General features: G+C 40.9%; 1 protein-coding gene across 1 annotated transcript in view; it reads left to right on the top strand.

Moving 5' to 3' along the window:
- TSPAN2 (tetraspanin 2) overlaps positions 1-12,533 on the top strand; it is a 70,986-nt gene extending 58,453 nt beyond the window's left edge. The window contains exons 6-8 of the mRNA XM_007485241.3: positions 653-724; positions 2,052-2,135; positions 9,218-12,533. Of these exons, the coding sequence (XP_007485303.1) occupies positions 653-724; positions 2,052-2,135; positions 9,218-9,283 (222 nt within the window). The 3' untranslated portion in view covers positions 9,284-12,533. The remainder of the gene's footprint in view (positions 1-652; positions 725-2,051; positions 2,136-9,217) is intronic.
- The last annotated feature ends 625 nt before the right edge of the window (positions 12,534-13,158 follow it).

The following is a 13,158-nucleotide window of genomic DNA, read 5'->3' as shown; positions in this document are numbered from 1 at the left end:
ATTCAACATCCTGTCTGATGCAGCCTCTGCTGACACTGGAGCACCTGGGCAAGGCAGATTCTACCCTGCCTACAAGGAATGAGAGAAATGAACTGCTAATAGCTAAAAGGAGCAGTTTTCACATAAAGTAATGACTGATTTCCTCAACCACTTGGGTTCCCCATACTACTTCCTGTGGTCCAGTTCCAAGATGATTTCCAAAAATCCTTTTTTGCCCTTTGATGCAAGGAAATGGGGGCTTTTGTTTTTCCTGTAGAGTGGAGCAGCCAGAATTCTAGGTTTTTCGATTTTATTTCATTTTTCTCCTTCTTCTAGAAATGATTTTTTTTTAAAAAGTAGCTCCTGTGGCCTATTGTGGATCTAGTGTGTAGGCTTTCTGGTTATTCCCCCTTTTATTGAAACCCTTCCCTCCCATCTTAGAAGCAATACTGTGTACTGGTTCTAAGGCAGAAGAGCAGTAAGGAGTATAGGCAATGGGGGTTAAGTGACTTGTTCAGGGTCACACATCTAGGAAGTATCTGAGGCAAGATATGAACCCAGTCTCTAAGTCTGGCTCTCAATCCACTGAACCACCTACCTGCCCTCTATTTTTTAAAATTATTCTCTACTTCCTCTTTCCCTTATTTGAACTCTGTTTTCTGAATCCCCCTAGTTTCTATGCTGTGGAAAAGAAAGCCCTGATCCAGTCCAATCTACATGCCCAAAGGAGCTCCTAGGACACAAAGTAAGTTTTTCTTTGTCTTCCCATCTGACTATTGATATAAAGGAAGTTGAATTTATTTGTGGTTGGACTGATAATATATTAATTAGGTGGTCACCAGGGATTAATTTCTAAATCCCCAAATGAATTACTAAAGTAAATGGATTTTATGGTAGTTTATTTACAATATTTACAATAGAAGGAAGATGTTAAGGAATGAGAGAGAGAGAGAAAACTCTGGCTTCTTAGAACAATTAGAATTTCTAAGTCCTAGCCAGGGGAAAATTGTCTCAAGAAGTTGGGCATTTCCTGGAGGCTTCACACCTCCAGAAAGGAGGGGTCACTAAGTCAGCTTTTCACTCACCAACAGTAACAGTCTAAAAGAAGTCTGGGTGTTGGTCTTCCAGTCCTTCACTCCAAGCCTGGGTGACTGGCTGGCTGAATGTCTGTCTTCCCTTCAGCGCCGAGTGACTGATCCTTCAGTCCAAGCCCAGGGTGACTGACTATGTCTGTCTTTTTTTCCTCTATTTAAAGACCTTTTTGTCTTGTGTCACCTCCTCTAAATTTTCATGTCTACCAATCACAGCAGACGCTTTTCTCCAGGACTGCCCATTCTTTAGTTCTCATCTTCTTTGCTTAGATTATATCTTTTTGGGTTACTTAACACCTCTTTTGTTAAGTTCACCTTTTGTAGTTACTTAACACCTTTCTGTGATCAATTCAACCTTTGTAGTTATTTAACACCTTTTTGTAATTAAAATCTAAAACTAGATTGTAGCTTACAATTCTACCTTCACTATAAAGGAAGAGCTAAGTATCTTCATTGTTACAAACATTGTTACAAAAGGAGATAGCTAAATCCAATCTTCACAAGGAGAAGGAAGGGTACATTCAGGTAGGGAAAGGGGGTTTAAAATTTAGTTCTGTGGGTCTGGGAAATCACCTCTATTCTCCATTTTGTGAATAAAAGAAATATTATTGTCCTGATATATTTCCTGGAGGTAATCTGGAAGGTTGATGATGGGACATGTTTCCAGTAATGTTGCCTATAGAGTCATAGACTCAGAATTACAAGGATCTGACTTCAAATCCTGTCTCAAACCCTTACTCATCGTGTGACTGGCTATGTGACACCCCTAGTGAGTGTAATGGTCAGGAGGAGTGAGTTGAAGGAAGAACAAAAAAGAACTAGGGCAGTAGGTAGAGAGGTGGGCAAGGAGTGGCCAGTCTGGTTTTACTGTCTTTTTATGTGGTGTTCTCCAGAAAGAGAAAGGGAGTAGTTCAGACTAAGGCATTAGAAGAGATTTTGAGAAAAGGAATCCACTGTAATACCTATCTTCTTTCAAAACAGAACTGTATAGACGAGATTGAAAATGTCATCAGTGCCAAACTCCAACTCGTTGGGATTGTCGGGATTGGAATAGCTGGAGTCACGGTGAGAGAAATGTTCTAGCTGACTGTATGTTTCCTTTTTCTTTTTTTTTAACTCTTACCTTCTGTCTTAGAATCAATACAGAGTCTCATTTCCAAGACAGAAGAGTGGTATGGGATAAATAATAAGTCACTTGCTCAGGGTCACATAGTTAGGAAGTAGCTGAAGCTAGATTTGAACTCAGGATCTCCCATCATCTCTAGGCTTAGCTCTCTATCTCTACCCACTGAGCAATCTAGCTGCTTCCCCACATTTCTTGAGGAGTCATCCAAACTCCTCCAGCCCCGAATCATTTGGTTCATCTAGTATTCCATTTGTTTACAGCTGAATCCTGGGAGAGCTTTCCAAGCAAGATATTAAGCATGAGCCCAGAACAGCGTGTCATGGTTCTTGTTCCCTGGGATTTTTAAAGAACAAGGCCAATTTGATATGCTAAACCACAGTCCTGTGATACCTCAAACTAGTTAGCCAGGAGGGAGAGTAGATAGAGGGGAACTTAAAGTCAGTGAGTTCAAATTCTGCTTCAAATGATTACTGACTCTATGACTCTAGGCAAGTTCCTTAACCTCTCTGTGTCTCAGTTTCCCCATCTGTAAAATGGGGATGATGATCATAGCACCTACCTCCCAGGATTGTTATACGAGTCAAATGATAACATGTGATAAGTGCTTTCCAAACCTTAAAACACTATATAAATGTTAGCTATTATCATTAGTAATATTGTTGCTAATTAATAATAATAACAAATTATAAGAATTCTAATCTTTTTTAAACACATCCACCATCTCGGCAGCTACCCATTCTAGGAATACAGCAGTGGGACTGAATGTGTGCCTTCCAACTCTGGCTCTTTTGATTGTCAAGGCAACATAAAATCAGGCTAATCCTTGCCACCTGTGATTAAGATCAGCATCCTCCAATCTTGCTAAAAGCTGTAATTCTTTACCAGGTCTCTGTGGCCTTTACTTGATGAGTCAGTAAATCTCTGCCTCACAGGATGGAGTGCAAAGCAGCGAGACTAGTTGGTAAAACCCCTCTCTGGCAGGCTGAGCCCCTCTCCTGATCCGCTACCTGGGCTGGCCATCATTCTGTGGATTCCCGACAGGCAGGATTGTCTGGCTCTGTTCCATTTCATTCATTCATCTAATGGTGCTTTCTATCCTTCCCATAGATCTCAGGGGCTGTGGGGGAAAGCCCTTTATCCACACCTCCATCTAACACCCTTTTGACAGCAATAGGCTCAAGAGGGTAGCTTGATCCTTCATTTTAAGGAGTATTTAGAATTTCCCTAGGTGGAGGTTAGAGTTGGGGGCCAAGGAGGGGAGCATCCAGGAGGTCTGTCCCCTTAAATAGCATCTCTCTCACTGGGTCATTGCAAGGATCAGATGAGATCATTGTAAAGGACTTTGCGCAGTGCTTGACACATAGTAAGCATCATATAAATTGTAGCTATTGTAGCTATCACGATTATTAGTAAATGTATAGGCTGGAAATGTAGTTAGTGAGCAAGGCAAGTAGACAAATGTCTTCCCAGGCATGCATAGGAGGGGAGACTAAAGTCAAGCTGAGCCTAACGAAGTCTTGCAATTGTCCTCATGGGGTCATTCCCTTCCTCCTACCTCAGCTCTCAAATAATTATATAATAATCCAAGTTTAGGGGGCAGCTGGGTGGTTCAGTGGATTTAGAGCCAGACCTAGAGATGGGAGGTCCTGGGTTCAAATCTGGCCTCAGACACTTCCCAGATGTGTGACCCTGGGCAAGTCACTTAACTCCCATTGCCTAGTCCTTACCACTCTTCTGCCTTGGAGGCAATACATTATTGATTCCAAGATGGAAGGTGAGGGTTTTTTAAAAATAAGAAGAATCCAAATTTACATGACCATGCAGGGTTTGCAAAGCTCTTGCCTCATAGCAACCTAGGAAATTATGCCAAAGTTACTAGCCTCATTTTACAAATAAGAGAAAACGGAGCTCTAACCTAGTTAAATCCAGATTCCCACACCTAGGAAGTGTCAGAGAATGGGGATCCTAGAGGGTCATATGTTCAGAGTGGGGCTAATCCCAAACCAAGTGACTCTTTAGCACAGTAGACAGCTTGCCAGTCTCATAAGCTGAAAGTCCTGAGTTAAATCCTGGAAAGGAGGGTGTGATACAGTGGGAGAGGCTTCTGGAGTCTCTCCAGAGTCCCTCAGCTTGGGCTCAAGTGGATTGATTGTCTTTTACTTTAGGGTCCATCATTCAATCTGATGCTAGCCTGAGATTCCCTTCAGGATGGATTCTCATAGGAACAAGGACAAGCTTTGGGGTCTCCAGCTTACAAGCTGGTCCTAAAACTTGGGGTTCATCAGATCTTAGTAGGCTACAAGTTTTGGGTTCTAGATTCCATGATGACAGTGTCTAAGCCAGGATTAAATTCAGATTTCCTGACTCTAATGCTAGTACTCTAGCCATTGTGTCCCTCATGCTGGCTTGAATCCAGCTGTTTTCATTTTTAATTCCCTGGCACATCTCTTGCCACTTTGTTTTAGTCATCAGTAGTATCTGACTCCTTGTGAGCCAATTTGGGGTTCTCTTGGCAAAGATACTGGAGTGGCTTTGTTAAGGGTAAAATTTAGTGTTGAGACTGACTCTATTTTAGTTGGTCACCAGAGATTTAAATTCAAAATCCCAATGAAAATACTCAAATCAGAATGGAATTTTAGCTTGCCATTTCTGTCTCCAGCTCATTTTACAGATGAGAAAATTGAAGCAAACAGGATTAGGTGACTTGCCCAGGATCACACAGCTAGTATATGAGGTCAAATTTGAATTTAGCTTTCCTGACTCTAGCTGCCCCAAAAAGCGTGACCAACCTGTACTTTATAGATCTTGGCTAGAGCTAGGAATCAGCTGAAGGAAGTGGGTTAAGAGGACAAGAGAGTTGAAGTCATTGCTTCTCCTTTCCCCCAAAGTTAGGGCTAAAAAGGAAGCATTTGGAGCAACTCCTACAGCCTCAGTAGGTAGCCACAGACAGGAAAGCTCTGCAAAAAAATGGCCCCAAAAGAAGCATGTCTCATATACTTCCTTCTTTCCCAGGTACCTCCAATCCCCCAACACCTGTCCCTACCTGGGGCCCATATCCAGGTCTTGCTCTGGTAGACCTAGATTCCTCAGATATTTCCTAGTGCCCCGGGGCACAGCCCCTTTTGATCTCTCTTTCGTATACCAGGAATAGGTTTTTTCTCTCATTCCAGGCCAAGCAAGTTCTTTTACTTCCTTAGATCTTCATTTCATTTAGATGATCTCCTAGGTCCCTTCCAAGTCTACCATGTTGCATTCTGACTCAGTCAGACTCTTTGTGCCGTTATGAGGTGAAAGCTATACACCAACCTCCCCCTTTTGCCAGTTAAAGAAAAGTAGAGGAGAATTCAAGAAGAGGTTACCCCTTCCTGAGTTCAAATCTAACCTCAGACATGTCCTAGTATGAGTTTTTAAATTAATAATCAATAACTAAATATTATATTTAATAAAGTTTTATTAAATAGTATATTTTATAAAGTTTTATTATTTATAAAGTTTATGTTATTAATAATATTATATTTTATAACATTTTATAAAACAAAAGAACTGCCTGACTTCAGTCTGGTTACAGGACCCAGGGAGACCACGTGGGGGGAGAACAGAAACTCAAAACTCCCCCCACATAAGGAGATGCACAAACAGGAAAAGGGGATTGTGGGAAATGTAGTCTCTAGGGTTCAAGATTCTAAATCAATACATTAGCTGTGTGATCCTGGGCAAATCACTTAACTCTATTTGCCTCTATTAAAAATGAGCTGGAGAAGAAAATGGCAAACCACTCCAGGATCTTTGCCAAGAAAACCCCAAATGGCATCATGAAGAATTAGACACAACTGAAAAATGACTAAACAACAAAAGAGAGGAATTCAACCCTACCAGAGCTTCCTCTCTTTTCTAAGCAACCTATCAGCATATTCAGAGACTGTTTTGGAGACCCCAGCCTTTCCCTGTGTCCTGACATAAGGCACTATTTTTCAGTGATAGGAGTTTCTGACAAAGAGGCGAGGGCAGTACATTGGCAGGTCAGCAAGGAGGGATACTTTTAGGCAGGACTAATCTTTGGGCTCCCCTTTAATCAAATATAATAACAATAGCATTTATGTAGTGTTTTAAGGTGTGTAAAATGTTTTACAAATATTATCTCTTTTTATCCTCATAATGTTAGGAAATAAGTATGATTATTATTCCCATTTTACAGTGAGGAAACCGAGACAGACAGCAGTTAAGAGACCTGCCCAGTGTTACATAGTCTGAAAGTATTTGAGGCTGGATCTGAATTCAGGTCTTTTAAGGCCCAGCACTCTATCCTCTCAGCCATCTGGGTAGTGTCCTATTCCCAATTATGTCTCCTAAGGAAAGAACCTATTGGCAAAAGGAGTCAAGAATCCCATATCTGAAGAGTTCAGTAAATTTCACTGTGAATTTCAGCTTAGAAATGGGAGACAAAATTCTTTCTACTGTTGCCCTCAACACTGCAAATATTTGAACCTCCTTAGACAGACTTAGAGAGTAGTGGATAATTATATTTTTCTTTGTTTATTTCTTTTTTTAGTTTAATTAATTAATTTAGAATTAATTATTCATTATGATACCTAATTGCCTCCATATTTTTATTTTAACTTAAAAATAAACAAGGATGAAAGTGTCACAATGAATAGAATATCAGCCTGGAGTCAGGAGGCCCCGAGTTCAAATTTGGCCTCAGATACTTCCTAGCTGTGTGACCCTGGGCAAGTCACTCAACCCTGATTGCCTAGCCCTAGCTACTCTACTATCTTAGAATTGCTACTAATAAAGAAGGTAAGAGTTATAATAAATGAAAGGATAAATAAATAAATAAAATATGGTGCTTAAGCTGGGATCAGCTTCTAAAACGCTACTGAAAAAGCAATGACTCCTCTTATTTTCAGGCCCCTCTGCAATAGCCCTAAATTGGGGCAGCATGGTGTAGTAGAGTGGTGATTCAGAGTATAAAAGATCTGGGTTCAAATCCCATCCCAGACTTTTGCTTTCTGCGTGAGACTGAGCAAGTCTTTGAACATTTTTAAAGCTCAGTTTCCCCATCTGTAATAAAGTTGATCATGTTTCTAGTACTATTTAATTTGATTGTTCTAAGAATTCAATGCGATAATATGTGGAAAGGACTTTGAAAACCTTGATGTCCCATATAATCATCAAACCAATAAACAAAACTATTTTCCTCTAGCACACTTATTCTCATTTTTTGTTGTTGCTTTGTTTTGTTACTGGGGGTGTTTTGGGAAGGGGAAGGTCTTGAATCCATGATTTTTATCAATGTAGAGAATTCTTAATATGTAAAATCCTTTTATCAATTAGCTGCTCATCAATAATTACCAGTTTCAGAGAGTTATCTGTGAAACTAAAGAGTTGATTCACCTGCCCAGAGTCACACAACTAGCATGGATCAGATCCAAGGGTGGGATGATAAATACTTAACAACCAGCTCTCTGAAAAACAAAAGTGTGTGTATGACACAATTTGAATCTGCATTATTAATATTTTCTCCATCACTTTCTTAAGTCTAGATAATCAACAAAACAATATATCACACTCTAACTTGTAGTATTTGTCCATTTCCTCGGTATAAATGTTCATACTGGAAATTTAACAATCAGTTCTCAAGAACCAGTATGAATGACCTCTGGGACACTCCAAGACAACTCTGGTCTTCCTGACCCCACTATGTCAAATGTAATATAGGGAGATGTTATGAATTGGATTTAGAAGATTTGAGTGTGACACCTACCTCCCCCACTGATTAGATGGATGTTCTTGTGAATACTACACTTTCAGAGGCTCTGTTTTTCATCTGTAAAATGGGGACAATTCCTAGCTTCCCTGCCTCATTCAGTTGCTGTGAGATTCCTATGAAATGCTATTTGTATATATGTATATGAACATGCTTTGAAAAGTTCAAAGTATTTTACAAACATAAGCTACTAATCTTATATTACAGAAGAGGAAATTGAGACTAAAAGAGAATGTGTTTTCCATAGTCACATACCTAGGAAAGAAGAGGAAGAAAGGAGGAGAAAGAATAGGAGGAGGAGGAGAAAGAGAAGGAGGTGGTAGGGATGGGAGCAGGAGGAAGAGAAGGGGAGGAAGAAGAAGAGGAAGAGGAGGGAAAGGGGGAGGAGGAGAAGGTAGAGATGGACACAGGAGGAAAAAAGGGGAAGAGAAAGGAGGGAAGAAGAGGAATAAGAGAAGGGATGGGGAGGAAGAGGAAGAAGAGAAGGAAAAGGGGGAGGAAGAGGAAAAAGAGAAGGGAAAGGAGGAGGAAGAGAAAGAGAAGGAGGTGGTGGGGATGGGAGCAGGAGGAAGAGAAGGGGAGGAGGAAGAAGAGGAAGAAGAGGAAGAGGAGGGAAAGGGGGAAGGAGGAAGAGAGGAGGAGAAGGTAGAGGTGGGCACAGGAGGAAGAAAAGGGGAAGAGAAAGGAGGGAAGAAGAGGAAGAAGAGAAGGGAAAGGGGGAGGAAGAGAGGAGAAGGAGGAGAAGGTGGGGATGGGAGCAAGAGGAAGAGAAGGGAAGAAGAGGAGGAGTCTTCTGCCTCCTGCTTTATAGAACCTCCTTCTGTATTATCCTTGGCAATGATTTATAAGGAGGAGAAGAGGAGCCACATCAGACACAATAAATTGTAACTTCAATGGGGGTATCAGTGTCCACCGTACCCAGAACAAAAGTTCTGAGCCTGACCGTCTCTGAACTTAAACTTTCTTTATGACTCTATTTTGGTGTAATTGGTTCCCTTGAGATTTTAATTTGATGCATTTCAAAGCCTGATTCTAAGAAGGAATCCACAGGCTTCACCAGTCTGCTCCCAAAAGGTTAAGATCCCCTGCCCCAGAAGAGATGAAAGGGCCAGTCCCTGCGGCCATCAGTTTGTCACATGTGGGGCCAGACCTCATTTATTCACTTTCCCTCGAATTTCAGGCAGTCTGGAGACGTTTTTTTGTCCATTGACTCATGAGAAAACAATTGCTAACCTACTGCTCCTTCTGTTTCAGATCTTTGGCATGATATTCAGCATGGTCCTCTGCTGTGTGATCCGTAATTCAAGAGATGTAATCTAAAACTCCAGCTGCATGATAGCTCAAATCTGGGACTTCCTTACTAAATGGCACAAGAGACATCGTCTTACTCAGCTGTTAAAGTGGAAAGGCATTAAGGTCTAACATGATTTGGTTTCCAGTGTACATTTGCACATGTATGTGAGTGTGGTACATAACCTTCCTGCCATGTGAGCGAGTGATTGTGTCCGAGTGTTGTCAGAGCCATGAGCAGCTGCAGGACATCTGGTATGTGCGGGGGATGCTCAAAGCCCTTTATGAATTCCTGTTTCTTCTGTGGTCACATGGGCGGGGTGGGGGAGTGATAAATAACCAGTTTAAAAAAAGAAGAAGAAAAAAGCTTTGATTCACTTTTGGAAGGTAACATTCAAGATGGGGAGAGCCAATGAGCTTCTAAAAATCAAATGTCAGCCGGAAGGGTCCACGGATTCCTGGGGAGAGGAGATAGCAACCTGGTGATGATGAGTTGGCTCCTCCTGGAGTTTGGGGGAATTAACTGGCACCAGGGACTTGGAACCTCACAGATGGTCCCAGGAGGGACCAGAGTCGTGGCAAAACTAGGATGAACAAGGACAACTTAATCTGATTGTTGTTCTTTCCTAACGTGGATTGATATGTACACACATGCATATATACATATGTGTATAGAGAGAGATACGATGTGTATATACAATATGAGTCCAGATAATGTATATGTACAGTGTAGGTGCATACACAATGTATATATACAATATATTCTATGCTGTGTATGTTTACACAATGTGTATATGTAGACGTGTGTATATAGAGACACATATACAATGTATATATACATAATGTATATTTGTGTGTAGACAGTTATGTGTATGTGTGTGTATAGTGTGTACACACATGCACACACACACGTACACATGACCCTCCTTGAAAAATGCCTTGCCTCACAGACAATCGTGCGCCCCATAATGCTAAATGTTCTTAGGACGGGAAGGTACTTCCCTAGCTTTGAAGAGGTGTCCATAACCCTTTGCGTCGCGCTCTTTTTCTGCCTCCTCTTTGAGCTACTGCAGCTGCCATGCCTTTGAATGGGCTTCTCTCCCAAAGCCTCCCTTTGGTTTGGGGATGTAATAAGGACAGGAAATGAAAGTCAGCATTCTGCCCATTGCATGTTATGGGTAAGAAAGAGATTTGGTGTTTTATCGGCACTGTACCTTTGAAATACCTCAGGACTTGAGTTTACATATTTTTTCCTAATTATTTTTGTATTCTTTTCTTATTTATTCACTTAGGAAACTCTTCTTCATAGGTCAAGAAATGCAAAAGATTTCCCCCTAATTAAAAGAAATAAAAATCAAAGATTATAAACTCAGCTTCTCTCACGAGCTTCCTTGCCCTAGAAATGAGCACTTTTCCCTCATACGTGTTTAGAATAAGAACCTGGAAAGCAGAGAGGGCAGATTCCCTCTCTGCACAGCTCCCCTGGGCCAGTTTGTTCATTGGCGCTCAAACCCGAGCTCACAATCAATACTGGCTGCTTTTTTTGGCTGAGTGCGTTCTTGAAATGGAAATGGAAAGAACCAACCAAACTTGAAACCTAACAAAAGGGGGAGGCTAGGGGACTTCAGAAAGAATTCACCCAGCTGTATGTGCCCGGTCAAGCTCATCAGTCTGCTCAGAGAAGGCAGAGTCCTGTCCTGGGATCCTGGATATACTTGACTTGCTTGGAATCCTCTAACTCCCTATCACTGCCTAGTTGCCCTCTTCCACCCATTGTCTCTCCCTTCTGCATATTTTTGCAATTGGCATCAGTGGAATCCATTCCTACAGTGAAGAAGGGGTGTAGGGCAGGTGGCAGCTAGGTGGCTTAGTGCATTGAGAGTCAGGCCAAGAGACAGGAGGTTCTGGGCTCAAATCTGGAACTTCCTAGCAGTAAGACCCTGGACAAGTCACTTAATCCCCATCGCAGAGCCCTTATCACTCTTCTGCCTTGGAATCAATAAACACACAGCATTGATGCTAAGATGGAAGGTAAGGGTTTAAAAAAGAAAAAAAGCAACCCAGGATATGAAGGTGAATTAAGGTCCCAACTGGCTTGGTTATTTCACTGTGTCTCATAGCTAAAGAGAAACACTTTCATTTCAATAAAATACATTAATTGGGCAAATGCCTCTATTCCAAGAGTTGTAGAGTGGAAAAATCCATTAGAAAAGGCTGGATAACCATTTCTCGTAGATTTTCAAGTCATCCGTGTGCCCAAAGTCCCAGAAGCTCCTCCAGCCAGATTATTTGGGTGAAATCTCTGCCTTAACAGAGATGGCTATTGTTGGGGGTGTGATAACTAACAGGGGCCATCAGATTGGAGAGGCGCCATGGTTGGGTCATTTAAAAATTTTTTTTTCATTCCTCTTCACTGGAGGTGATCCAAGTAGCCTCAAAGACTCTCTTGAGCACTTGACAGAGAAACACAAAACCCAACCTTCCAGATAATGGCCAAATATTTAGTAAGTTATTTCAAAATATATTTTCTATATATGGCAACTGCATGTTGGCTTAAAAAAATTACTCTTGTTTGATTTCTTATGTAACTTCACACTCTTTGGAGAAGTTCATTTAAGTATCTATCCAACCATCTCATATTCAGAACCACCTATGAAAGGGAAATACTCTTTTATAATAATATTGAAGGTATAAGGTTTAATTTGCACTTATTTGGCTGTTTTGTTGGACTTTTAGGATATATAATACACATGTGTAAATATGCAAGTCTATGTATACATACATATGTATTATAGAATAAGCATAACACATATATACATATATGGTATGGTGTGTATACACATGCATATACATATATCAAAAAGTCAGGGATGTGCCAGCTTATAAGAGTTGGTTGTTAAATTTTCACAGTAAGCATTTACACCTTGAAAATGAGCAAATGAGACAAATCAGAGCTTGATTTATTGTTTTGTCAATTGTCTAGTCTTAAGAAAATGTTAACACTGCAAATTAAACTTAGAAATTTGCCATGCATACTTTTTTCTTTCAAGGAGCTGGTTGTTAAATATTTACCAGCATACTCTTATACTTTAGGGAACACAATTTAACTAAGTTACTTTATATCCAGATCTGTACTGAAATGCATTATAGCTCTGCTACATTTTGTGACATTGCCTTAATTTTGGGGTTATTCCTTCTTGTTTTTCACTATTAAAAAAAAACCAAACCAACAAGAATAATATATGTAAAAGTACTCTAAAAATAAAAAGAACTCTACTGACCCCAGAGTATTTTGTTTAATGATGTAGAAGGGAGAAGCTCGTGTCTGAGAGCCAGAAGAAGCTGGGTTCTGGTCTGGCTTCACCAATCACCTGTTCAGGCAGCCAGGCAACAAGCATTTGTTAAGCATTCACTATAAGCCAAACACTATGGTAAGCACTGATGATACAAAGCAGGACAAAAGACAGATGACCTTGGTCAGGTCACTAACTCTCTCAGCCTCGGTTTCCTCACGGGTTAAATGGAGCTAATGATGCTTGTACTATGGGACTGGGTGACTCCTCCAGCAATCTGACATGGAACTAGATCCCTCCTTGACTTAGCTTCTCAGTGGTTGCCAAAACATGACCATCTCACTTCTAGATGTTTTCCAACCCCTCTAAAACTGGCTCCATGGCCAGGATCGCTAGTCTGACCTTGGTCCCTGCCAGAGCCACATCTTTTCTGTATAGGTTTCCTGCCTGTTTCTTTCTATTAAGCCACATACACACATACACACACACACACACACACACACACACACACACACACACACACACACACACATACTCTATTATTATTGGTGCTCACACTTCCTTGGAGTGGGAGATTCCTGTTAACAGCAGCATGAATGTTGTCTACCTAAG

The sequence above is a fragment of the Monodelphis domestica genome, chromosome 2 (assembly GCF_027887165.1).
Source record: "Monodelphis domestica isolate mMonDom1 chromosome 2, mMonDom1.pri, whole genome shotgun sequence".
NCBI lineage: Eukaryota > Metazoa > Chordata > Mammalia > Didelphimorphia > Didelphidae > Monodelphis > Monodelphis domestica.
The sequence above is the reverse complement of the archived record's forward strand: the minus strand, read 5'-3'. Positions and strand labels throughout refer to the sequence as shown.